This window comes from Nothobranchius furzeri, chromosome 19, assembly GCF_043380555.1.
Source record: "Nothobranchius furzeri strain GRZ-AD chromosome 19, NfurGRZ-RIMD1, whole genome shotgun sequence".
Lineage (NCBI taxonomy): Eukaryota > Metazoa > Chordata > Actinopteri > Cyprinodontiformes > Nothobranchiidae > Nothobranchius > Nothobranchius furzeri.
In genome coordinates, this window is record NC_091759.1 from 6,014,558 (window position 1) to 6,039,190 (window position 24,633).

Genomic DNA, 24,633 nt, shown 5'->3' on the forward strand with positions numbered 1-24,633 from the left:
AAACAAGTTAATAAAATTAGGAGGAAAGAAGTACAACATTCACATTAAATTAGGAATAACTCAGTAAAAGAAAGGGTTTTAATTAAAATGTGAATCTAAAGAGTTTCCTGCAGGTCTTTTTCTTCCTTTTTAGTCTAAAAATTTCATATTTTTTCATAAAATCATCAACAATGTGGCACAAAAGCAGCATATAATTGTTTTTAATAAGTGTGCATGAGCAAATATCTCAAACAAAATAATAACGTGCATTTGCTGATTTTATATTCATCCTTTATTTTAATCTGAAGCTTAAGGGATACGTTTGGAAGTAAATAAGGTAAAGAATGAAAAAAGAGGAGTGGTTGAAGATGAGAGGAGGGTTGAGGAGGAAGAGATCCAGGGTGTGGTGAGATATAAAGCATCCTTTACACCCTCATCTTCATCACTCCTGAAAGAGCGACTGTCATACTTCGATCTGCTAAAACCTCAGCCTTGGTGAGTAAAAAACTAAAAATATTCACGTTAAAAACAACAGTTTCTTTTGTCTTATTTGATTTCTTAACTGTTGATTGGAATTTGATTAATAATGGAGCCCCTTAAAGCTAATTAAATATGAGCAGATGTTAGATTTGTTCAAAAACAAATCTCTAATGTTTTAATGCCATTTGTGTGACTAACTGGATCTGAGAGTTTCACTTTATAGGTGGACGGAGGGTCTTTTCCCTTAAATGATAAATAAATTATCCCCAGAAAATTCTATTAAAATGAAGATTTCCAGTCGAATCCTCACAAAGCTCTATAGCTGCAAACATTTATGAAGCACATCTTATTTTTAAAGGGTTTTCTCTAATTCTGACTCTAAGAAACACTGTGTTGGGGAGTAGAAACAACAGAACACAGTTTCTGGTTTTCCTCTCTCTTCCTCTACAATTCCCATCTGTTTACAAACCCTACAGTTTCCTCCGCTAACCATGCTCCAGGGACGGCACAGCTCCATCTGAGCCCCAACCACAAGCAGCCTTGGTGCATTTATAGAGCTATTCAGGGTGGAGAAAGAAACATGAGACAACTAAACTTAAATTACAACTTTATTTTAGGAAAGCTGATGGCTTCTGTTAACATAAAGAGGTTTTTTACTTCCTGTTGTTCAGACTAAAGGGTTTCCATGACACTGGTCGGTGTCACTCTGCAGAGACGTGGCATTAGAGACCGGGAGAAATAAAAGCCCAGGTGGATTACTTTCATGCAGCTGGATGGAAAGTTCAAAGAAAAACACCAGCTAAGATGGAAACAGTGATATCAGCTATGGGCTGCTGCTTCAGCGGCGCCTAATATTTTCACTATATTACAAAAAGCAACAACTCTTATTTTTTATATTTTTGCTTTAACTCCTCACATAAAGCACTGCTCGTTCTCTTTAACCACCCCACATCTTGTGGACATGATCTGATAAGATCCACATCTGACAGCATAAGAGTTAATATCTTGATCTGATCTGGAGGCAGAACTTCTAACCGGATCTTTTTTTTTTTTGGCATGTGAATCTTTAAAGTTGTGAATGAAAATATAATAGCTCCCAGGAGGGCTAATGTCAGCTTGTTTATAAAATTAACTTTTTTGTCTAAATTAGTAGGTCCCAAAAATGTCAGTCCTTTATAAATGTTGGTGGTGCTAATGCCCCTTGCCACTTTGGAGCCCTACACATTAAGTTATTTTAAGGACCCCCACAATAAGCCATCCGATGAGGTGGTGGGTGGTGGGTTAGGTGACAGAAAGTGTCCGACGGGCAGCGTTTGCAGTGTCAGATGATCTTTTTTTTTTATTCTCTCTTCCACGGGCTGACTGTCTCAGTCATTGCTCAGTGCGCAGATCGCCTGATTGGAGAGAACAAAATGCGTCCTCTTGTGCAAGATGGGCTCCGCCATGGATTGCAGGGCCCCATGTACAGCGCTTGTTCTGCCTATGAGGAGCGGCACTGTCTGAGCAACTGCTAATGCTGGCCCTGTGCTATCGCTAATGCTAGTTCAAGCCACTGCTAACACTAGCCCAAGGAACTGCTAGCTCTGGCCCTTTGCTACTGCTAATGCTAGCCTGAGGAACTGCTAGCTCTGGCCCTGTTACTGCTAATGCTAGCATGAGGAACTGCTAACGCTGGCCCTGTGCTACTGCTAACGCTAGCCCAAGCTACTGCTAAAATCCTTGTCAGATAAAGGAAAACAAAGAAGGTCAAAGCACACTTGTAACATTCCAGAATGTGCTGGGAACACCCATATTCTGAATAAATGTCAGTTAAATACAAAGCTCCATTTTTAAGTTGTCCAGATACATGTGTACATGTTTCTAGCTTCAGGCACTGTCAGACAGCCATCAGGGTAAACTGGCCAATCAGCAGGCAGCTAATTTAATAATCATGTTCTAGCCCAGTGGGCGGGACAAACAATTCTTACCATTGAGGGGCTTTATTATGGGGTTGTATTTGACCATTTTTCATGGCTCTTGGGCCATTTTGAGCCACAACAATATTTTATTCTCTAATTAAAGGCTCAAGAAAAAGTTTCCAATTGTTAAAAAAGAAAAAAAATTGTTCTAGAAGATATTAAATGTCTCCATTTTAATTTTTTTTAATTAGCCATCATCATCATGACTGACATCCAGAAGGCCATGGCCCTCCTCATCACCTCCTTTACCAAATATGCAAGCAAGGAGGGAGACAAGGAAACCCTGAACAAGGAGGAGCTGAAGGAGCTTCTGCAGAATGAATTCGGAGATCTGCTGTGTGTAAGTGTCCTTTGCACCTGAGTCTTTCCCAACCCAGCCTGCCCTTCCCCTAAATGATCATTATAATGGCATTTTGAAAAGATGAGAAGCAATCAACTGTGAAGGTGAACTAAAAAGGAAAATGTTTTAGTGTGACTCCTTTGTTTCCTGCAGAAAGCCGATGACAAGGCAGCGATAGACCGCATCTTCAAGGATCTGGACACCAACAAGAGCAACAGTGTGGATTTCAGTGAGTTTGTCAGCCTGATCTGCTGCCTCACTCAGATGTGCCACGATTACTTCACCAGCAAGAAATAAGAATCCCAGCGCCACCTAGAGGCTGACTGAGAGAGATGTGAATTTGCAGAAATTATCTTGTCATGCAAAATTAAATAAACCTCTTTTTTTCCATCTGAATTGCTGCAATCAATCATTTTGTTTCATGTGATTTTGTGCCACTACCGTATAAAACACATTCAAACATTAGATTTCATGATTTGCGGCTTGAGTCCCTTTGATAAAAAGAGCAAAGCAGAGATAAAACAGAAAATAAATCACTGATAAAACCAGCATGCTATTAAAAATAACATTTTTAGTAGCATCAAACCAGCAGATAAACGTTATTTCACAGCTGTTGTGACACTTCTCTGGGGCTAGCTGTACATCCTTTTCCGGAATACACTTCCATGGTTCCATTATATTTGTAAAACGGGTTTCAGGTGCAATAACTAAATCAAACAACCTGAGTAAGTTCAGCAAGTAGAGTGAAGATAGAGGATTTTCAGCGTGAAGGTCACAGATTTAAAAGCAGACATGCTGGTGTTTTGTGTTTGCTATGGCTTCCTGCTGGGTGCCCCAGTTTTCTTGCAAAGTCCACAACTATGCAACTTACATAACCTAAAAATTCTAAATTGCCGTCAGGTGCAAAGTGAATGTTGTTTTCTGTGCATGTGTTCACCTTGGAATGAACCAAAACCCTCCAACTCCCACAAAATGCTTTACTTCAGTATGCATCAGCACTGTTTTGTTTCTTATTTTTATTTTACTCATCTTAATTCTATATTTTTGCACATTTACTTACCTAACAAACCTTCTGTTTCCAACTGGCTATAACATTTGCCGTAATACACAACCTGAAATACAGTGATCCTGGTCTTGTACAACTCTGATCTACCATTAACTATTTTGGCTGATTCCAATGTTTCTCAAAAATTAGCAGAATTTTTAAGAAAAAAATATCAGAGGCCTTTCAAAATTTTAATTATTGAAGTAAAAAATCCATGTGGAAGAATTGTCTAACACCAATTGGAATTAGCAATGTTAGGTTCATAAAACACGGAAATTTCTAGGTTTTGTTATTGCAGCTTAATTGGCCATGGTGCATTCACAGACTGAATAGATAACTCTCTGATTACGCAGATTATGCTGAATATTAGGGATGTAAGAAAATATTGATATGGCAATATATATGTTTATTGAGTATTCCTACGATAAATTCAGCCTAAAAGAATTGTACTCTGGCTGAATGTATCGCAATATATCGTGACACATTGTATCATCTCCCTTGTATCGTAATTCGTATCGTATTGCCAGAATTTCACCAATACACATCCCTGCTGAACATTCCAATTACCTCTCAATTTTGGCACAATTCTAGATAAAATGTTATTATCAGGGGCTTGGCGGAAAAGCAGCGATATGACAGAGCATCAAAGGAAAAGTTGATACTTTAAAGTTTTTAACAAAGAATATATCTACATTTATTTTATATATATATATATATAGATAGATAGATAGATAGATAGATAGATAGATAGATAGATAGATAGATAGATAGATAGATAGATAGATAGATATTCACTATCTACCTAGTGAATAATAATATTATTAATTATCAAGAAATATTACCAAATACAAATGTGAACAAAGTGGAGACAAATTGAATTGATTATATGTCACAACGGCCTGCCCCACTTTCTTCCGCAGGTCACGTTACGTGACTGTGACTTGTGACGTCACCGAGGGGCGGGTTATTACCAATAGAGTCGGTCTGTTTGGAGCTAACGTAACCCAGGGACAGAGCTGGAGTGTTGTTTTGAATCTGCTAGCAAACACCGACTGCAGGAGAAGGTTTTAGAGCCTGTCGAGAAGAAGATGGCGGATGTTGTAGACGAAGAAACTCGGCCAGTTCTCCCTGCGGCATCCCGCAACGGTCCGGTTGTTGACGGTTCCTCGGCGGGCACCGCGGGCCAGAATGCAGCAATGGTAACGTCAGGTCCGAGGGTAGTTAGGATCGTCAAGTCGGAGTCTGGCTACGGTTTCAATGTTCGCGGTCAAGTCAGCGAAGGAGGGCAGCTTCGGAGCATCAACGGGGAACTGTACGCTCCGCTCCAACATGTCAGCGCTGTTTTGCCCGGAGGTGCTGCAGACCGAGCTGGGATATCGAAGGGTGACAGGATCCTGGAGGTGTAAGTTAGCCTCTCCGTTCACTTAGCAAATGGGGCTAGCCGCTCTGTTTAGTTTAGCCTCTACGGTGCCTATTTAAACATGTATCAACATTAAGTACGAACAATAAAAACATACATTTAATTTTCATCTTGTGTTTTTTGGACTTAAGTATTTTGAGAATAAACCTACACTGAGCTGGGGAGTTGCGTAGAAAGCTAACCAGCTTACATAGTTGGACAACAGCCTCTGCATGTTGATTAGCTTTAGCTAGCAAGCAAAGCGGGTAGCGTTAATTCGAGGGTAAAATACCCGTTGTGTGTCTGTTCTAGCTTCCTGGTAAGGACTTTGCTCGATCAACTGCCTTCGACCCATCATATTTTCACGCATATTTGTGATAATTTGTATTTAGAGCAGTGTTCTGTATTGGCAGAGTCCAGGGCTAATTGGTTGGGAAGCATTCCAAACAGCAGAGCTGTTTACTTAAGGAAGCTCAGTCTGATGAAAACTAACCTTTCAGTAGTCTTCATATCAGCATTTAACAAAATGTTTTAATTTAGGTTAAACGTCATCGCAAGAGGAACAGGCAGTAGAATAGAGTTTATATCACTAAAGGGTAAATAAATAATTTAAATATGGGATGTGTCCTCACTAATAAGTCAGTTTATATTTGAAGAAAGACCTTTAATAATGCCAGACTCGGTAATAAAATAATTAACACATCTCAGCAAGATTGTGAGCTATAACCTTAATAATGAACGCATGAAATTTCCTGCATGTTACTTATTGTGTTCTTTAGTGGTGTAAGCATTTTCCTGCTGGCTCAGCGTGATCATTAAACCTGAGTAATGACAATAGTCTCCCAAATTACCTGGAAACTACAGGGTTAAACTGAGCATAAGGAAGAACAAACAGAAAAAATAAGGAACAATAGTTAAACAAGTTTAAGCTGACTGTGTTTGTCTCTGTTGAATGTCTTCGATCACATGACAGGCCCCGTACTTATCATGTGATAAATTAAGCAGTTTTTTAAACAGTAATTTTTAGCTATATTTTTCCTTTTTTACAAGAATCTGCTGTTTTATGTGAAAGTGGAATAGGTGAGAAGTGTGCTCGCTTTAATCTAGGGACAAAGGATGAAAGTCCACCTGGATAATTAGATCAGAAATAATTAATGATCCTTCCACATGAGTGTGTTTACAGAAACCTCGCTTTCTTTCCTCCAGATCTAAATTTCTTTCTCTCCTTTTGACACAAGCTGATTTAGACATTTCACAACTTTAGCGGAGTGTGAGAACTTGGTCGTCCTGGGAGGGTTGAAGGATCGGTTTCATTATTGCATAACATTCATTAGTAAATCATCTGTAAAGGTGCATCTGTGCTGTACAAGCAGCCTTTTTTTAGCATAATTATTAAGTGATATTTTATTCATGAATATTTTTCTTTGAGTGCTCTACCAATGGAATATTCAGGAATATTTTTATGCAGCTATACACCAGAATTTGTTCCCGTTTTTGCTGTTTAAAGATCATCTGTGATTGTACCTGCCTCAGTTCTTCTTTTGAATTAGATTTAACTTTTACTTCCCCTCATTTATGCTGCTTACCCTTCAACACAGGACATACGTTTAAATCAAAACAACAGACACATGACTTATTGTCAAATGCATGTTTTTTTATGCCCTTACTGTGTCTGTCACGCTGTTTCTCACTGGGAGATGAACAGACACCTGATGCCCATGCCATCTGGTGTCATCAAAGCTGAGAAAGGAGGCGTCTCCCCGCACTGAAAGAGAGGCGAACATAATCGCTGACCTGGTCACTTCCTACCCTGTGTGTTAATCAATGATGGACAAAGTCCTATATTACGACACAATGTAATCAGACACTCTAAAGGATGCATGCTCTTGATATTTATTAAATGTTTTATGCCAGAAATAATTCGTAGAGTGGGGTTCTGATTATATCTATGAATAGAGTGTCCGCGCCAGTTGTTGGTCTTTTGTGTTCCAGTTATAAATGTCCTGCCTCTTGGCTGGGACTCCCTTTAAATAAGGGTTTTAATCTCAGTGGGACCTTTCTGGTTAAATAAAGAATAAATAAATGAATAAATTAGGGATGAGCGAGTACACCACTATCTGTTCAACCAACTAAATTATCTGTATCTGGGCGTGGTTTAACCGGAAGTGGGTGTGGCTTACATCAATATATTATTTTAAGTCTGAAATTGATATGGATTGACCAGAAGTTGATATGTGTATTGTTTATTTGAAAACTGTTTACAGAGCAGCCTCAGAATTGAGATTAAAAATTTTGATCACAATAGTAAAGGAACTATTACAGAACAAGTGTTTCAATAAAATCAGAACATTAATATTTAAGTGCATGGATTAATACATCTGAACTCATGCAGTAGGAACTAGGACATATGAAATGCTAGAACCAGACACAACTTTATGTATATTTTTTTATTCTAATTTGATTAAACTGATTTTTTTCTTAACGTTCTTGACATTTTGCCACACACAAAGTTAAACAAAGCAATGTTGATTAATGTGTGTGTGTCTGAGAGAGATAGAGAGGGAGAGAGATGGAGTTAAAAAAAATAAAAAACCAGAGCGGAGGTGGTGAGTTAATGCAGCACGTCAGCTCTGTCTTGTCAAATGCACCATGTATGTTACGAAAAAAGTAACTTTAAATATTCAACTGAAAAAGAGGCGAGCTGAAGAAAACCTAGGGAAAACTGAAGAAACGTGAGCAACAGTGAAGCAATCACAGCGAGATCCGTTACTGTCTGTTTGTGTGTGAGCCGGACGGACTGCGCTCCCGGCCGGTTAGAGAGCTTTGTGTGTAGGGAGGGGCGGGCGCTCAATGTGACTGGCCAATCACAGAGCGTGAAGACAGTCAGTTACCCAATGAGGATTTTCCTTCAGCACGATTACAGATATTTACGAGGTTTACTCGTCTCATGCTCGTATTCGTCAAAAATGCTTTATCCGTACCAGATACTCGTCTGAAACGAGTATCCGGCTCATCCCTAGAATAAATAATAAATGTGAAGATACAAAATTTTAGTTATTTCCAAATAATTTAATGCAACACTAACCCGAAAGCTGTTGCTTTCAAACTGGTTTCTGTGCTTCTTGAGCCAGAAACTTGAGCAGCTTCACTTTAGCCCTCTGCTGGCCAGAAACTGCACTAAACTTTGGTGGTTTGGGTAGGTACTAGTGGATGATCTCTACCTGCTTTACTGCAACAGCTGTGCTGGTAGCTCAAATAAAGGTTAGCAGTTAGCCTTTTTAGTTCACTGAAAAGTGCAAGAAGAAGGTTGCTTTTTGCTGGCATCATGGCGGAGCCTGGAAGTAAAAGGAAGATGTCTTTGGATGTGATCCAAAGAGCTAAAACCAGAGTGAGCGTCGACGCGACCTACGATCGTTGGTTTCAGTTTAGCTAATTTATTTTATTTGTGCGCCCCACTAATTGAGCCACCGCTTTAATATAACCTGAGAAAAATGTAGGAAACAAGCTTATTGTGTGTGTTTTATGGTTTTATATGTAGCAATGGCGTGAATGTGGAAGGTGCAACCCACAAGCAGGTGGTGGACCTGATCCGCGCAGCAGAGAAGGAGCTGGTTCTGGCCGTGCTGTCGGTTCCACCTCAGGAGGCTGATGGACTAGAAGGAGGGGACGACGTCCAACTTAGCTACGACTACGGTGACAAACAGGCCGTCCCCATTTCTGTTCCCACGTACAAACATGTAGAGCAGCACTCGGAGAGATTTGTGGTCAGTGATTGTTACATTTACTGATTTTTTAATGTCATAGATTTTTTTATGCTTCTTTTAAAAAAATTCTGTTTTTGTATTGTCCGCCGCAGGTGTACAATGTGTACATGTCAGGAAGGCAGCTGTGCTCGAAACGCTATCGTGAATTTGCCATCCTGCATCAAAACCTCAAGAGAGAATTCTCTAACTTCAACTTCCCAAAGCTTCCTGGTAAATGGCCCTTCTCCCTCTCTGAACAGCAGCTGGATGCTCGCCGTAGAGGCCTGGAGGAATATCTGGAGCGAGGTAGGCTGCATACATGACACATACGCTTTTGAGAATTATGTACAAGTCAGGATGTTTTTATGAATAAAAACCTGTATTAGTGTATGGGTATCCCAAAAAGCAACATTTAGCTGAAATATTTGCTTTATTTTGATATCTTATCTCATTTTCTTGTCTTTAGTGTGTTCTGTGCGGGTGATTGGCGAGAGTGACATCATGCAGGAGTTCCTGTCTGAGTCAGACGAAGTATGAAGTGTTCTATCTTTTACTTTTTTGTGAATTTGCTTGTATTTTAATGATTTTTATACTATTTTTGCATATGTGTGTAATATTTTTTGCTTCAATAAGCCACATTGTATGAAAAAAGTAAGAAAACCTGTCTTAATGTGTTTTTGCTGCTGATGTAGATTCCTTTTGTGAAAAGCCTCCTTTCCAGTGGACGTGTAAGCGCCGCAAAATAGCTGCAAAACATACTTTGCTGCAGTTAGCTGCCATCATGGTGGACGGTTTCCTTTCCACCTGCAGCAAAGTGTAACACTTAGGACGCGTCCCAGAAGCGAAGGGACGCCAACATTACCTTCTGAGTATATTTTTTACGCCACGCTTTCAAAACACGTCCAACTCCAAAGTGTAGATCGAACCAAACAGGGAAGCAGTGCAAAACATTCGGAAGCTTTCAAAATAAAAGTCACTTGCAGATCAAGGTGCATCATTTCCTTTGAAACCCTTGTAGCCGATGCAAACAGAACCTTTTTGGATACATATATCCGTCTTTCTCCTTTCTTGTTATTTTTTGGACTTCTGAAATCACGCGTGGTGTTGCAATTCACCCGTGATCTTGTGACCTAATGGGTTCACCTGCGTGGAACGCTTTCGTTTCAGTTTTGTGCCTGAAACATTCCGTTCTAATGCGGGTAAAACGCAGCTACTTCATTTCGTGTCCGGTGGAAAGAAGGTTTTATTTGGAGATATCCATTAACACAATTTTGCATTAAAGCAGAAATCAGGTTTTTTATTTTTATTTTTTTTTTCGCAGATGGCACCATCTAGAGGCAGAAAAATGTACTGCACCATAAGCCCCTCTCTCTACTTCCGTGATTACGGCTAGAAGCAACGCCTCTCTTTCGTGAACGCTCACCTCTAGCCGGCCAACAGAGCTAAAACATTGTTTAACTCATTCGCTGCCAGCGTTTCTCACCGTTTTTACTGTTTTTTTTTAAGAGTCACAGAACGTTGCGCGCTAGCATGATGTCGATGCCGAAACAAACAAAACAAAGCAGAGACTCACCTCTTACATCAGGAAGAATCTGCGCGTTTCGAGCGTTATCCGTTCTTTCATAATCCGTTGTTGAATTGTGATCGGCAGAAGCTTTTCCAGTTCGCACCTCACTTTTTTTACAGCAGGGGACCAAAACGATCTCCTAACACATGGATTTTCTGCTTCCTGATCACGTGACGTGTGACGTACGCGGATGAAGATCGGCTTTAGAGCTGAGATGTTTGTTCTCACGGTGCGGGGGCTCGTTCCAATGCCCACACAGTAAAGAAATGCAACATATCTATGTATTTTTTAAAGATTTACTTGCACACTAATGCTCACCCACGCTCTGTGATTGACATCTGTATGAAAGCATATGTCTATAATGCTAATGGCTAATATAGAGGCGCTCAATTCTAATTGCATGGGGCTTATAAAAAGTTTGCGTATGCCTACATAATACCACAGTACAGGGTCTCACTTTTACAGATTTCTAATAAATCGTACATAATTTCTTCTAAGGGGAAAACCTCAGATTGCTGCTTCAAGTGTTAGTTTCATTAATCTGATCGTGAATATTGTGATCTTTTAGAAAGTCAAATGAGGTGAAAATAAGAATCTCCTTCAGGAATCTCTCAGAGGAAGCAAATGAAATCCAAACATTCGGCTCACCCTCCTCACACTTCTGTTTTCCTTGCCCAGAGCGGATAAACAAAACACTTTCTTGGATGGGCCGTTCACATGTTTACTTCACGGCAACCATCGTTTGGGGGAAACCCAAGAACTCGCATTCAGAAACTCTCCTAAGGGGGACAAAACTTAATTCATGTGCTGGGTGTTCAGAGACAGATGGGTGGTGGAAATTAGGCCAAGAAAGTGGGTCCTTTCAATTTTTAGTCTGGGTCAGAAATGTCAGTTTAAGCTTTTCTGGTCTAGTTTTAACACAAAAGTGTGTTTTGTGTTACTTCTTATAACCGCTACGTTCATCTGTGTAGAACTACAACGGTGTGACCGATGTAGAGCTGAGGATAGCCCTGCCAGATAAGACCACCATCTCCGTCCGAGTCCGTAAAAACAGCACCACAGACCAGGTGTACCAGGTAAGACCAGCCGATTGTTGTTCACAGGTAGCCGAATCATTAGAAACCCTTAGCTGACTTTATTTTGGTCTTTCTGCAGGCGTTGGTGATGAAGGTTGGAATGGACAGTATTATGGCGAGCTACTTCGCCCTTTTTGAAGTCATCAACCATTCTTTTGGTAAGAAATTCATGTCATTTCTCAGAGTGTAGTCGGTTACAAACACCGTTTTTCTAAATTAACACCATGTTTCTTCTTTTTCGTCTCTTGTTTCAGTGAGGAAGCTGGCACCGAACGAGTTCCCTCACAAGCTTTACGTTCAAAACTACACATCAGCTGTTCCCGGTACTTGCTTAGCTCTCCGCAAATGGTTGTTTAGCATTCAGGAAGAGGAGTTGCTACGAGATAACCCGCTGGCACTGCATTACTGCTTCCATCAGGTAGTGACGATACACGTTTACCTCATGACAAAGATACTTTCTGTTAGAATACAGTTGTATGATCTTTTATCTAGTTTTTTAAAGAAAAGGCTGCTTTTTCTACCTTTTTGGAAAGCATGTAATTGATCTACATGACAAATCCAAGAAGATGAAGTCATTTTAATAAATGAAAAAGTGCATTTGGGTCCTTTTTAATCACATAAATGTTTATGGCCTACTTATATAATTCCTGTCAGAGTTTTAAAACACCCTAGGTTGAGAAACGATGGAGTTTTAGCCGTACTGGTGAAATATTGGAGATAACGTCATGTACAGTCTCACGCAGGATTGCACAATCATGCATTATGTGATTTGAGAATTTCATTAAAATCTTCAACAATGTCATTTGACAAACAGGCAAAAACAGTATTGTCTGACTTTTTTGCTGCGGAGAATTCGCCTGGCCACGACCCGTCGACAGAGCTCGGTAAAGAGGCAGAATCTACGATTGTCTTTTGAACTGTCTGCATTGGACAGAGCTAGGACCAATCAGAGCAATGAACAATGTGACGTATTCGTCGCTACAGAAATCAGCCAGCGGGGCAGTCCGCCAAACACGAAGAAGAAGAAATTGAAGTACCTGTATCTGCTCATGTCTCAAAGCAAAGCCAAAGTCTAAATAGTCTAGAGTTGATGCCAAAGCCATTTCAACAGGTTATCCGCGGGTCCTTAAAAGTCTTAAATTTGCTTTTCCAAATTTAAGGCCTTAAAAATCCTTAAAAATGACAAATAATCCTTAAATACAGTTTCTAAAGGTCTTAAATGACCAAAGACCCAATAAACAAGATTATTTTATTTCTATAAAATTTTCGTGAATTTCTAGTTAGTTCAGGATTTTTTGTGTATGATGTTGGCGTAAGCGGAACCGTACACATACGGTTGGTTGTGAAAGGGGGCTAATTTTAGAGGAGCATGCTAGTGGGAGCTTGCGCCATGGGGAAGTGCAACATTAATGGTAACTGGATGGCTAATCCCACGTTCACAATGTGGTTAGCACCGGTTCCAGGCAATAGCTGGAAATTATAACTTAAATTTAATATTAAAAAATAGCTTAAATTTGGTCAAAGTGGCCTTAAAAAAGGTCTTAAAAAGTCTTAAATTTGGCTCCCTTAAACCTGCAGATACCCTGTTTCAAGCGATTGTCGTTCCAAAGCCACCGCCATGCTTGTAGTTTTGCTCCATCGCAGCTCTGCCATCTTTCTACAGATCTAGAGCGCTGTGATGGGCCTAGCTTAAACAAGCTACTGCGCAGCGTGGCTAGACCGACCTGTAGCTGCTGCTTCGGTTTGTAGATTTTTAGGCTAGTGGACAACATTAAAATATTTCCTCGTGGTCATGAGCACAAAACCTGAGACTCGTATCATAAACAACACAATGAGTCATTGTTAGGTATAAAGTCACCTTTTACTACCCTGCGAGCGATCGGCCAGCCAGTAGAGGTCGTTCACCTGAGGCAGGGTAAACAGTGACCCATTAAATCATTATAAAAACACCTTTTGAGGAGTACAAGCATTGGAAAAGGTCTGCTGATGTGGACCTTTGTGGTTCTGGCAGCATTTGAATAATGTTAGAATATCTTTTTCTGCCATCTTTGATTTCACTTTGGAATGAAGTGGTACCAAACGTTCAGCATCGCTGATCCGTTCACTGAATCGTTTGTGTTTTGTTGTCTTGTTTTCTAAATGTTGCATCTCTTTACACCATCCTGACCCCCCCCCCCCCCTGTCTGTCTAGGCACTGGACGATGTGAAGAAGGGATTCATAAAGACAGAGGACAAATCCTACCAGCTGCAGAAGCTGGTGGAGCAGCGCAAGATGGCCACGGTCAGAACCACAAACCAGTCTTTGTTGTATTTTTGGGGGGGGGGGCTACGTTTTGTGCCTGCTGACCAGAGCCGTGACCAGAACTCTTCTAATATAAGCACAAACAGGAAGAAAGATCAGAAAACGGCCCTCTGTGGTGAAAACAGCGTTTAATATATTGATGTTTGTGGAACATTAACTAAAAGAGCTCCTTTGTGTCTTAAACCACGTTACCAGCTACCCTCCAAAGCTGTTAAAGAACTGTAAATAATCACACAGACATGTTGTTTCACACAGAGGAATTAAAATCTAACCCTAACCCTGTAGCTAAGCTAGCTGCTTGTTGTGTTGCTGGCTGATCGTTGTCCTCTGCGTGACGTTTAGTACCTCAGCCTGTTGCGGACGTGTGAGGGCTACAACGAGGTGGTCTTCCCCCACTGCTCCTGTGACTCCAGGAGGAAGGGTCACGTCATCACGGCTATCAGCATCCATCACTTCAAGCTGCACGCCTGCACCGAGGACGGCACGCTGGAGGTGAATCTGCTGCGTTAAAACACGCACGGGCACTTTTCTGGCTCATTTCTTTAACTTCATGAGAAATGAGAGCATTATTTGTGTCTGCTTCTTCCAGGAGTGGACTTCCTTAAACTCTGAACTAGGGTATTAACCTAAACGCTGAACTGTGTTTTCCCCAGAACCAGGTAATATCATTTGAGTGGGCGGAGATGCAGCGCTGGGACACGGACGAGGAGGGGATGGCGTTCTGCTTCGAGTATGCCAGAGGAGAGAAGAAACCCCGCTGGGTTAAGATTTTCACTCCTTATGTGAGTTTTCTTTTACACCTGTGATAATTACGACATGCCATAGATGCACAGAGCAGCTGCTGTAATGGATGACAGCATTTGCTGCTAGAGGTGAGGGATTGAAACTACAACCACAGATGTTTTTATGGAATTACTGTAAAAGCCCGGATGTATGATCTCAGCATTTCTACTACCTCTGGCTTTTATTTAAAATCAAACCTTCACGCTAAAGGTTGAATTAAATAAGAGCTTCCTTTAGCTTAATTAGGGGTGAGAGGTTTGGTAAACATTTATATTGAATTGATCATTTTTTACGAGGAATCCTGAAATGTAGTTCGTTTATTTTAACTAAGCTTTTTACATTTTCTTTTTTGGTTCTCTACTTTTCAACTTACTGAACTACATAGCCTTATTTCCCAGTGTAGCTAGTGCTAAAATCAAGCTAACACCAACACAAACCAATTAGTACTAAAATAAACCACAAAGTTACAAGATCCACACATATTACTCAAGTCCAGTGGCAACAAAGCCAGGTCACCATCAGTCCCTGATTTCTACTTTCTTACTTTTACCTCCAGACTCATCATGATCCCAACAAAAAAGCTAACTTCTTCTTTTTCTTGTTCTTGTGCTTTTTATTGACAGTCGGCAAACTGAAAAAGCTAACTGCTAGCCTTCTTATTAGCTACTGGCACAGTAAACAGCTAACAGCAGCAGGTAGAGAGCTCCCCCTAGGGCACCTACCATCCCAAAGAACTGTTAAGTGTAGTTTCTGGTCAGCATAAGGCTGTCTAAGGTACAGCTGGTCAAGTCTGTACCTACAGAATCACCAAAACCCACTTTTAAACAAATCGCTTCAAGTGTTTACTTTAAAATGTTGTTTCTCCTGTAATTCCATGATCTCACGGGATCAGCTGCATGGAATGGTGGGAGCCCTGGAAAGTGGTCCAGGCAGAAATGCTCCCTAGACAGAACACTGGCTACAGATGAATTTACGCTGCTTTGGAAGTTTGTCGATACGTCGGAACCATCACTTTTTAATGTCGCTGACCTCTCGACATTTAGTGTACATGCCGCCGTGCATGGCAGCCCAGAACAACCCCTGGCTGTTCTAAAATATGCATGATGGCAAGTTTTCTTTTGTAAGGAAAACAAAAAGCATAAAAACTGCCATCCATTCCTTTAACTTATCAGATTTTCATTTAGAAAATGCGAAGACGACTGATTTTAACACACCTCAGCAGACTGTAGAAGTCTGAGTAACGTTTTCTGGTCTCTCTCTCTCCCTCTCTCTCTCTCTCTCTCTCTCTCTCTCTTTCACTCTCTCTTTCACTCTCTCTCTCTCTCTCCCTCTCTTTCTCTCTTACTCTCTCTTTCACTCTCTTTCTCTCTCTCTCTATTTCTCTCTTACTCTCTCTCTTTCACTCTCTCTCTCTCTCTCCCTCTCTGTCTCTCTCTCTTTCTCTCTATTTCTCTCTTACTCTCTCTCTCTTTAATTCTCTCTCTCTCTTCCACTCTCTTTCTCTCTATTTCTCTCTTACTCTCTCTCTTTCACTCTCCCTCTCTCTCCCTCTCTGTCTCTCTCTCTTTCTCTCTATTTCTCTCTTACTCTCTCTCTCTCTCTCCCTCTCTGTCTCTCTCTCTTTCTCTCTATTTCTCTCTTACTCTTTCTTTCACTCTCTCTCTCTTTCTCTCTTACTCTCTCTCTTTCACTCTCTCTTTCTCTCTTACTCGCTCTTTCTTACTCTCTCTCTTTCTCTTTCTCTCTCTTCCTCTCTTTCTCTCTCTTTCACTCTCTCTCTTTCTCTCTATTTCTCTCTTACTCTCTCTCTTTTACACTCTCTCTCTCTATCTCCCTCTCTGTCTCTCTCTCTTTCTCTCTATTTCTCTCTTACTCTCTCTCTTTTACACTCTCTCTCTCTATCTCCCTCTCTGTCTCTCTCTCTTTCTCTCTATTTCTCTCTTACTCTTTCTTTCACTCTCTCTCTCTTTCTCTCTTACTCTCTCTCTTTCACTCTCTCTCTCTTTCTCTCTTACTCGCTCTTTCTTACTCTCTCTCTTTCTCTTTCTCTCTCTTCCTCTCTTTCTCTCTCTTTCACTCTCTCTCTTTCTCTCTATTTCTCTCTTACTCTCTCTCTTTTACACTCTCTCTCTATCTCTCTCTCTCTCTCTCCCTCCCTCCTAGTTCAACTACATGCACGAGTGCTTCGAGCGTATCTTTTGTGAGCTGAAGTGGAGGAAGCAGGTAAGGACCACTCCTTTCCTCTTTGTGGGAAATGTACCGCATGCCAGCTTTGTACGTCTAAACTTAGCCGGCCCTTACATTGTTCTTCCCAAACGCAGAAAGCACTCGCAATGTTATCTTAATCCCCTTTTCTTCAAATGTCAAGTTTTCCATGTCTTTATCTGCCTCAGGTGGAGGAAGAGGCCTCTGATAAAGACAACAAAAACTGCAGCAACAACGGTGAGCAGATAACTTTTGTTACGCTCTAATGGGACGAGGTATATTTTTAATTCTATTATGCATTCAGAGGCTTTACTGCTTAGATTGATGACACCCATCAAAGAGCATGAATTATGCAAAAGCATCGTATCTGTTCACACCTAAAATGTCAAGGATGGAACGAGAATGTCAAACACCAATTCTTCATTTGTTCAAAAGCAAAGTTTATGTGAACATTTTAAAAGTAGAATTATTTTCAAGTTCAAAAGGAAATGAAGAGTTTTGACAAGATTAAAGGATAACTGCTAAACTATAGAAGACTTTGAGATGAACCTTCGCCTCATTATCCAGCTCATCTCTGCTGATTAGATAGAAGCTGATACTGATGTGAGACGACACGAGTATGTGGAGGAGCAGCCACATTAAACAAGTATGAAGGGAAAGGTTTGAAGTTCCAGGAAGAAAACGAGAGAGAGAAACACCTGAAGACATTGTTGAGGACATCTAGATATGATGCAACTGATCGAAACCTGAATGATAAGGATCAGTGAAGAATACGTCGTGTCCTCTGGACACACCCAGCCTTTCCAACAGACGCGTAAACGTAACAGTTTATACCCCCCGAGCAGTGGAGTGAATCGGCAATGAAAGCGCAGCTGATCGCTCAAGTTTACGGAATCACCAGAGAATAAGATCGCTCATAATTTTGGCAGTTTACGCGGTAAAAGTGAAGAGAAAGACTGCAGCATGTCCAAAAAGTCTGTGATCCATTTTCTGTTCCGTTTATTTTGGCTACGAAGGGTTCTAATGACGTACTTTTTTATTACTAGTTGAATATGGAACAGTTTATTTAAAAGCTATATTTAAAAAAATGATTCCTCCACGTGGCATTTACAGGTTTAGAATGAAAGTACAACTATATTTTCTTTAAAAAAATAACAAATGTTTACTTTGACGGGCACAACACTGGTTTTATGTTTACATCTACCAGCCAATAGAGGGCACCATTGCGGGTTGCCAACTATTGTAATTTGGCACATCGAGGCCGGCACTGTGAAAAATGGCGGACTCGGAAAGTCAAGCACCTGCTTCTGAGCCTAGAAGATGTCGACAATTGAAAGGATAACATTAAATTCTGTTGAAATGAATCCTTAACCTGTACGATTCGCCACTGGAAATGGTGCCGGTGGTCACTTCACGTGTCAACACTGAACCTGACATCCCGGCAGCTGGAAACCTTGTTCTACTGTTGCAGCTACAACCTCCACACACTAGGTGTCGCTTTGGCGTTCCTGTTCCATATTCAACCTTTTAAGAAGCTAAAAATCTGCACGGAGCTTTTATTTTGAAAGTTTATGAATGTTTTGTACTGCTCCAGTGTAACACTTCCTGTCTGGTCCGATCTGAACTGCTGGACCTGGCGTGTTCAGGAAGTGTAGCGAGTAAAAAGATCATACATCAAACGCAAATTTAGCAGAGCAATGCACTTTTCTGGGACGCGTCCAAGACACGCCCTTCGACTAAAATGGCAGCTTTCAGCTGCGCGTTGCGCGACACGTCCGGTGGAAAGGCCCGGTCACTGATCCCTGTTGTGTTTCACGAGTCACATAAATGAGACTTTGTCCCTTTGAATCGTCACTTTGTTCCAGAGTATCTGCCTCCTCTGGAGACGCAGCAGAAGGGATGGCGCCACCTAGGGGGGGAAATCGCTACTTCCTAAAAAAAATAAAGCCCCGTCACTCAAACCAGAACTGATCCACTCGCCTCATCACAGCCACCCACAGAGAGCGCCCATTGTCAAACTAAGGAGCTGGGAGACCGAGGTTGTCCCGCCTCCTTTTTCCTCCTCCTCCTGAAAGGAGATGACCAGTTTGGGATGCTGGAAGAAAATCCAGAGACGAGCAAAGCGAAGGAAGGAAAATCAGCAAAAGCCAGCTTTGTATTTAATTTACCAGATCTCCATTACGTGTCTTTCCTCATGCATCTGCCCCGGGACGTCCAGGCTCAACACTAGCAACATTCTCACCCGTGGACGAGACGGCCCACCGCTCAGGTCTGCCGTGGCTCGGCTGCAAAGCCTCGAAAGGAGCTGACTTCTGGAATGGAGTTTAGCTGTTCTTACTGACCCGAATGGCAAACTGAGCTTAGATGAAAAAATGGGGCGTTGGTGGAAAATGTATTTTCTTTTGCTTCTGTCACAGCCGGTGATAAGAGAAGAAAGCAAAAACGACACATAACACTGATGCTGGACATTAACAGAATAGAAGTCATGTTTTCTAACTGTGGGATTGTTGGCGTCCTGTTTCTGTCTGAGAACACAAGCAGCACAAATGTCATAATCGAAGTGTTCCTCATTGATTTGTATGTTTAACAAACTGATGAAATATAGATTAATATAAGAGCTGTAAAAAAAAAAATGGTTTTCTTGATCTCACTGAGCTCCACGTTGGCCCGGCTCGGGTCTAACCTGCGCTGCAGAGTGACATCTGCTGGCAGGCAACCATTAATCCGGCTGTATGGATATTTTATCCCCATCGGAAGTGTTTTATGGTGGCAATTCTGCAGAGCTCCAGAGCTGAGCGAAGGCGGCTTTGTCATTCTGGGCTCTGCAGGAATAATCTCTTCAACAAAAGGTTGATGGGCCAAAGCGTTAATGTTATTGAAACATCACACCGTACACTACGGGGAACCTGACAGATTGTGAATAAAACAGCAGGATTTGTGTGTGCAGGGGTGCAGTTCTCTGAGCAGGCAGCAGGGGGCAGCAGAGTATTAGGCCCAGCCAGTCAGTGGGATGAAATGAAAATGTTTATGCCTCTGGGTCTGTAAGTGACCCAAAAGTTTCACTCTCTCACATTAAGTCAGGAGGAAGATGATGTGTCTCCAGCCACACCCACTCAGTATTAGCCGTGTGATTTAAGGAAAGTACACTTGTGAATTTCTGTCTTGCGAATCATAGTTTTATTTATGTTTTTTATGTGTTTACCAGCTTTTTTCTTCAGTGTACTGTAGAAGCTGACAGGTTCTCTCTAAACGGAGACGATGCTGGGGTTCTGCTCATCCCACTAAGGGCTAGTGTTTAAATCAACTAGTTCAGCAATGTGCTTTATTTAAAAAAAATCATTCATGAGTCTGAATAAATACCTTTTAGGTAGTAAAATAATAAATTCAGAAACATAGAAACTGAAAATTTTCACTCTAAAGAAGAGATTAAAAAATCTTCAGAATAAGTTTTCAGTACACGTTTGACTTCAGCAGATTAAAGTCGAGCTACGTGTGTGTGTGTGTGTTTTTGGAGCTTGCAGCTTGTGCTGCCCGCGCGTGTCCTCCATGTTTATCGTTGACATTGCTGATAAGCTGTTAGACTATGATTGGACGTGTCTGATGAGCTGTTGGTGCAAAACGAAGATGGGATTTGGGTGTAAGACACCAGGCGGATTTAGACAAATGAGAAGTGTTAAACGCACACACACACACCTTCTACGCTGTAAGAAATTTGTTTATTTGACATGTAATAGTTGCCTCTGGGTTACGCAGCAGTTTATAGCGATACACACGGCCCGCTGTAGCTTGTGGCCTGATTGAGAGGGTTCAGAATCCTGGATGCTGATGCTGACGGCTAAAGTAATAACCAATTTAGAGATGGATGATGGAAGATCTGCAGCTGCTCGACCATGATGGCGTTTTTGTTTGACTTTACTTGTGACACAGAGGGGAGGCCGTCAGAGGTCCGTGATTGTGTGCTTGTTTGTCCTCTACTCTCGCTCTCCTCAGGTTGCTCTGCCATCACGGCAGGGGGAATGCGGTTGCCGTGGCAGCAACACGTTGCCTCAACACGCTCAGTGCAGCTTCTGTTCCTTTTATTCCCGTCATCCAACCGTCTCGCTCCTCCCAATAATGTATTCAACGCTGTGGTTTTTGCCGTTTGATGTTTGTTCTCTGTCTCAGTGGCTGCTGTGAATACGCTTCTAGAAAGCGGCTTTTATTTAATTTAATTTCATTTTTGGGGGGGGGGGGGGGGGGGGGTTGAATTGAAGTATTTAGTGGTTTGATTTGTCTTGTCTATCCCATGTGCCGCCTTATGGTCGATCATAGACAGGTTAGTGTGTGTGTTTCCTGTCAGCTGTTGTTCGTTTCACCCCGTGGGCTAAATGCCATAGTTGAGAATAAATAAAAAAGCGAGAGCGCAGATGTGACGAGAATGTAGCCGGGCACGTCTTTAGACAGGTGAGCTGTTTGATGTTGTCGGAGCGTGCGGCGTTGAGATGCTGCACGAATAAGCGAACGGTTATTTATTAAAAGAACAAATTCAGGTATGATTTCAGTTACATGAATGTTGGAGGGTGCACGAAACTTAGAGTTAGTAAAAAATAAAATAAAAATGTGAGGGCAAGGCTCTGAAAGTTTCTCCATCACTATTTGGAGTGCAGTTGCTACGGCAACACATCAGCTGTCTGAGTCTTGTGTTAAGTCTGCGTTAGTTGAAGTTGTGTAGCTCACACTCCGCTTTTTGTTCTTATTTTTCTGTCTTTGCTGGATGTTTTGGGTCCAGTCGGAGTCGTTCTCATCTGTGGAGACTCGGTATTCATCACAGATGCTGCACAGCCCGCGTCCTAACTTTGACTAGCATGACGGGACAGTAAGTGCTGTTTTAAAAACAAAGTGTCTACCTATAATTAGCTGCTTTGGAAGGAAAAACCAAAAAAGCAGCGACAGAAAAACTCCTAAAAAGCATTTGTCTTCAGTTTAACCTATAAAATGTTTTTAAATGAAAGAAAAAGTATCCTACTTTCAAAATAAATGCACTCTAATTTCCTCAAACTTCTATTTATTTAAAGATATTTCTCAAATTCTAGTGTGAAACCTTTCTAGACACTATTCACTCTTTATTTAGTGTGGGGGCCTACTACAAAAGACTCAGTTGTTTAAAATGTGGTTTCTCATTTGATGAGTGTATAAAGACATCAATTAACTCAAGCTAAAAAAATAGTTTTATATCTAAAAATGTCTTTGAAGGTTTACTAACCAGTATAAAAAATACAAAAATTTAAAATGTTGTGTAGAGTAATAAATTGTAACAATATTTTAAATAAAGTTATATATTGGGAAAGGTGTTGATGGTCTGTGTTTATTTTCTTGCATTTGAAGTTTTTTTTTACTGCCAGTTCCATGATAAATCTCATGTGCAGTGGTGTTCCAAAGGGATGGCCAAGGGGGGCAATGGCTACCCCTGGAAAATTCTTGGCAGCTCCACTGGCCTTCCTGAGGAAGATCCCCTCACCTTATGTCTGATAATAATTGGTCACTGAGTTTTTCATGCAGGCTGAACATGAACATAGTCTTCTGCATTTGCCTATGATAGAAAATAGATGGTGTAATGTGTTTTGTCCTCACCGGCTCACGTAGAAGGAAACATTGTGTCTAATATGGCATTTTCCAGGCTTGAATCCACTTCTATCCATTTTAGACACGTTTTTCAACAACTGGGCATCATTTAATTCAATTTCAACAATATTTTGATGTATATTTCCAGAGGTTAACGGTAAAAAGTACACATTGTCTCTCTATTGTTCATGGACTCACCCATCTTGACTCGTGAGAGGAAAGGCTGGTGTTGGTTTGGCGTCCAGGAAACGGCAGATGTCTTGACTAGTAGAAGCTAACTGTTGGCATTAGCAACTCCACCTCACAGCAGAATTCCTCCAGGCTTCAGTTATTTTTAGAGATAAAACATTAGTGTTGCAAAGCAAACTGAGTCAGTGGTAGAGTTGTGTTGCTGTTATCCAATCAGAGGCAAGATGTCCAAATATCAGGAAATAAGACACCAACGTCTTAAGCTACGTTTTCCTCCGCATCGGAGCTTTTCTCCCGAGAGTAGGACTTACCAGCCATTCATTCCTATAGAGACCACAGCAAATGTATTAAAAGTATGAGTAAAGTTGACCTTTAAATATATAATTAAGAATTTACTATTTAAAATCACCTAAGCTAACCATTTTCAAAAAGGAAAGTAGTGAATATTTTTGTAGAAGCAGCAACAAGCAAATTCAAATTTTTTAATTCTAAAACAATGACATTTGAAGAAATAACTGAAATGTTTTGCTTTTTCTGAAGTGTTTTTCCCCCCTTTAATTTGAGGTCAATATGTTTGATGCATAGGCTTGTTGTTTTAAAATGAAAAGAACAGCTACAAGCTTAACTCTGCCACCCCAAAATTGTCACTGGCCCCCTTGTGAAGGTTTTCTGGGGGCACCACTGCTTATGTGGTGTTTATTATTTTATGGATTCTCCTGACCTCACCAGTGACAGGAGAACCTTTTAAGCAATAAAGCTGCAGTTTTCTGCTTTTCTGTGTCCAGTTTTGTGAGATAACTTCTATAATTCTGTGTAGGTGGCTTTTATGCCGACTCACTAGTGGTAAATGTTACATTTGGCTTAGATTGAGACCCCGGAGCAGCTTTGACAGCAGTTTTTGTTTCTTTTAACACCTTTGAGCTGCGCAGCCCGGTGTTTAAAAAGCAGAGCAGGCCGATCATGACAACAGAACGGATATGACAGCCTGTTGGCAGGATGAATTTCATCATTAAAAGGGTTTTAAGCTCAGTGGAAAAATGTAACCTCATCACTTTCAAGTCAAACGAAAAGCCGCTCTGTTGCACCGCTTCTCCTGTTCTCTTGCTGTGCAGTTCTCATTACAAATTCACATTTCCTGCCTGCAAACAGCCCCAGGTTTATTGGAAAGGGAGAAGTGCTTTGCCGAGCATTACATGTCCCAGGGCCATGTATCATGGTTTGCAGCTCCGCAGGCGCATTATCCTGGTGGAACCACGGGCACGGTGACATTTTGATAGGTGCAAGCTGCACAGCGTTCCCTCGCTGTTCCCAACAGGAACTGTTGCACTTTGTGGGGAAAAGCTGGGGAGTAGAGGTGGCCGTATTATTTTAACTTAAAGTACAAGGGCTCCTATTGCTCCTCGTGGACTCAAGCCTATTAAATTTGTGCTCTGGCTCTACTGAGGTGAAAAAAGCTCATCTCATTCAAGCTGATGCTACCACCGTGATGTTTCCATCTGCCTGCATCATCTTTCGCCCCCTGTTACCCAACACTGGGAATATTCATCAGTAGTAATCTAGTTTAATTTTAGAAATTACAGTCCATAGTCAGTGTTGGCGAATGCCAGTCGTATGGAAGCTACAACCGCAGAGCTGTTTTCTTTCATTTAGAAATGAAGCGTGTTTTGAGGTGCAATCATCTTCATGCTGACAGAGTTGGTACCCTGAGGTGCAAAAGAAAGGGAAAAAAAATCATAAGAAAACACTTTCAAAACAGAAAACGCATGAATGTTACAAAAAGTGTTTTAAATGTTGATGCTTTCAGTCTCAAAAAAAATATTTAGATTTGGAAATCTAATTTTGTTTCTGTTGATTTTATGACTGGAAACTCAAAATCATACAAACTCAATTGTCGTCGTCATCGTCTTCCTCCGCTTTTCCGGGTCCGGGTCGCGGGGGCAGCATCCCAACTAGTGAGCTCCAGACC

The 24,633-nt window shown here is 41.1% G+C and overlaps 2 protein-coding genes across 3 annotated transcripts in view; both read left to right on the forward strand.

Moving 5' to 3' along the window:
• The first annotated feature begins 376 nt into the window (after window positions 1-376).
• LOC107394594 (ictacalcin) lies at window positions 377-3,153 on the forward strand. Its single transcript, XM_015973584.3, has 3 exons — window positions 377-474; window positions 2,609-2,757; window positions 2,911-3,153. Exons 2-3 carry the CDS (start codon window positions 2,620-2,622, stop codon window positions 3,052-3,054), a joined length of 282 nt encoding a protein of 93 aa, XP_015829070.1. The 5' UTR covers window positions 377-474; window positions 2,609-2,619; the 3' UTR covers window positions 3,055-3,153.
• Window positions 3,154-4,756: 1,603 nt separating this feature from the next.
• snx27a (sorting nexin 27a) overlaps window positions 4,757-24,633 on the forward strand; it is a 53,121-nt gene continuing 33,244 nt past the window's right edge. The window contains exons 1-13 of one of the 2 annotated variants that reach the window (XM_015973583.3): window positions 4,757-5,204; window positions 8,740-8,965; window positions 9,058-9,250; window positions 9,411-9,475; window positions 11,483-11,587; window positions 11,667-11,745; window positions 11,842-12,005; window positions 13,779-13,868; window positions 14,232-14,381; window positions 14,543-14,671; window positions 16,836-16,895; window positions 17,066-17,114; window positions 18,743-22,206. In XM_015973583.3, the coding sequence (XP_015829069.3) occupies window positions 4,891-5,204; window positions 8,740-8,965; window positions 9,058-9,250; window positions 9,411-9,475; window positions 11,483-11,587; window positions 11,667-11,745; window positions 11,842-12,005; window positions 13,779-13,868; window positions 14,232-14,381; window positions 14,543-14,671; window positions 16,836-16,895; window positions 17,066-17,114; window positions 18,743-18,813 (1,695 nt within the window). In that variant the 5' untranslated portion in view covers window positions 4,757-4,890 and the 3' untranslated portion in view covers window positions 18,814-22,206. Of the gene's footprint in view, window positions 5,205-8,739; window positions 8,966-9,057; window positions 9,251-9,410; window positions 9,476-11,482; window positions 11,588-11,666; window positions 11,746-11,841; window positions 12,006-13,778; window positions 13,869-14,231; window positions 14,382-14,542; window positions 14,672-16,835; window positions 16,896-17,065; window positions 17,115-18,742; window positions 22,207-24,633 lie in introns of those variants that run through there. The other variant, XM_070547488.1, reaches the window with a different exon arrangement.

What these genes read in the sequence shown, in the direction of transcription:
- LOC107394594 (XM_015973584.3), top strand. Translation starts at nt 2,620, where the DNA reads ATGACTGACATCCAGAAGGCCATGGCCCTCCTCATCACCTCCTTTACC. An exon ending in AATTCGGAGATCTGCTGTGT is followed by an intron (nt 2,758 to 2,910) that starts GTAAGTGTCCTT and finishes TGTTTCCTGCAG; the next exon opens with AAAGCCGATGACAAGGCAGC.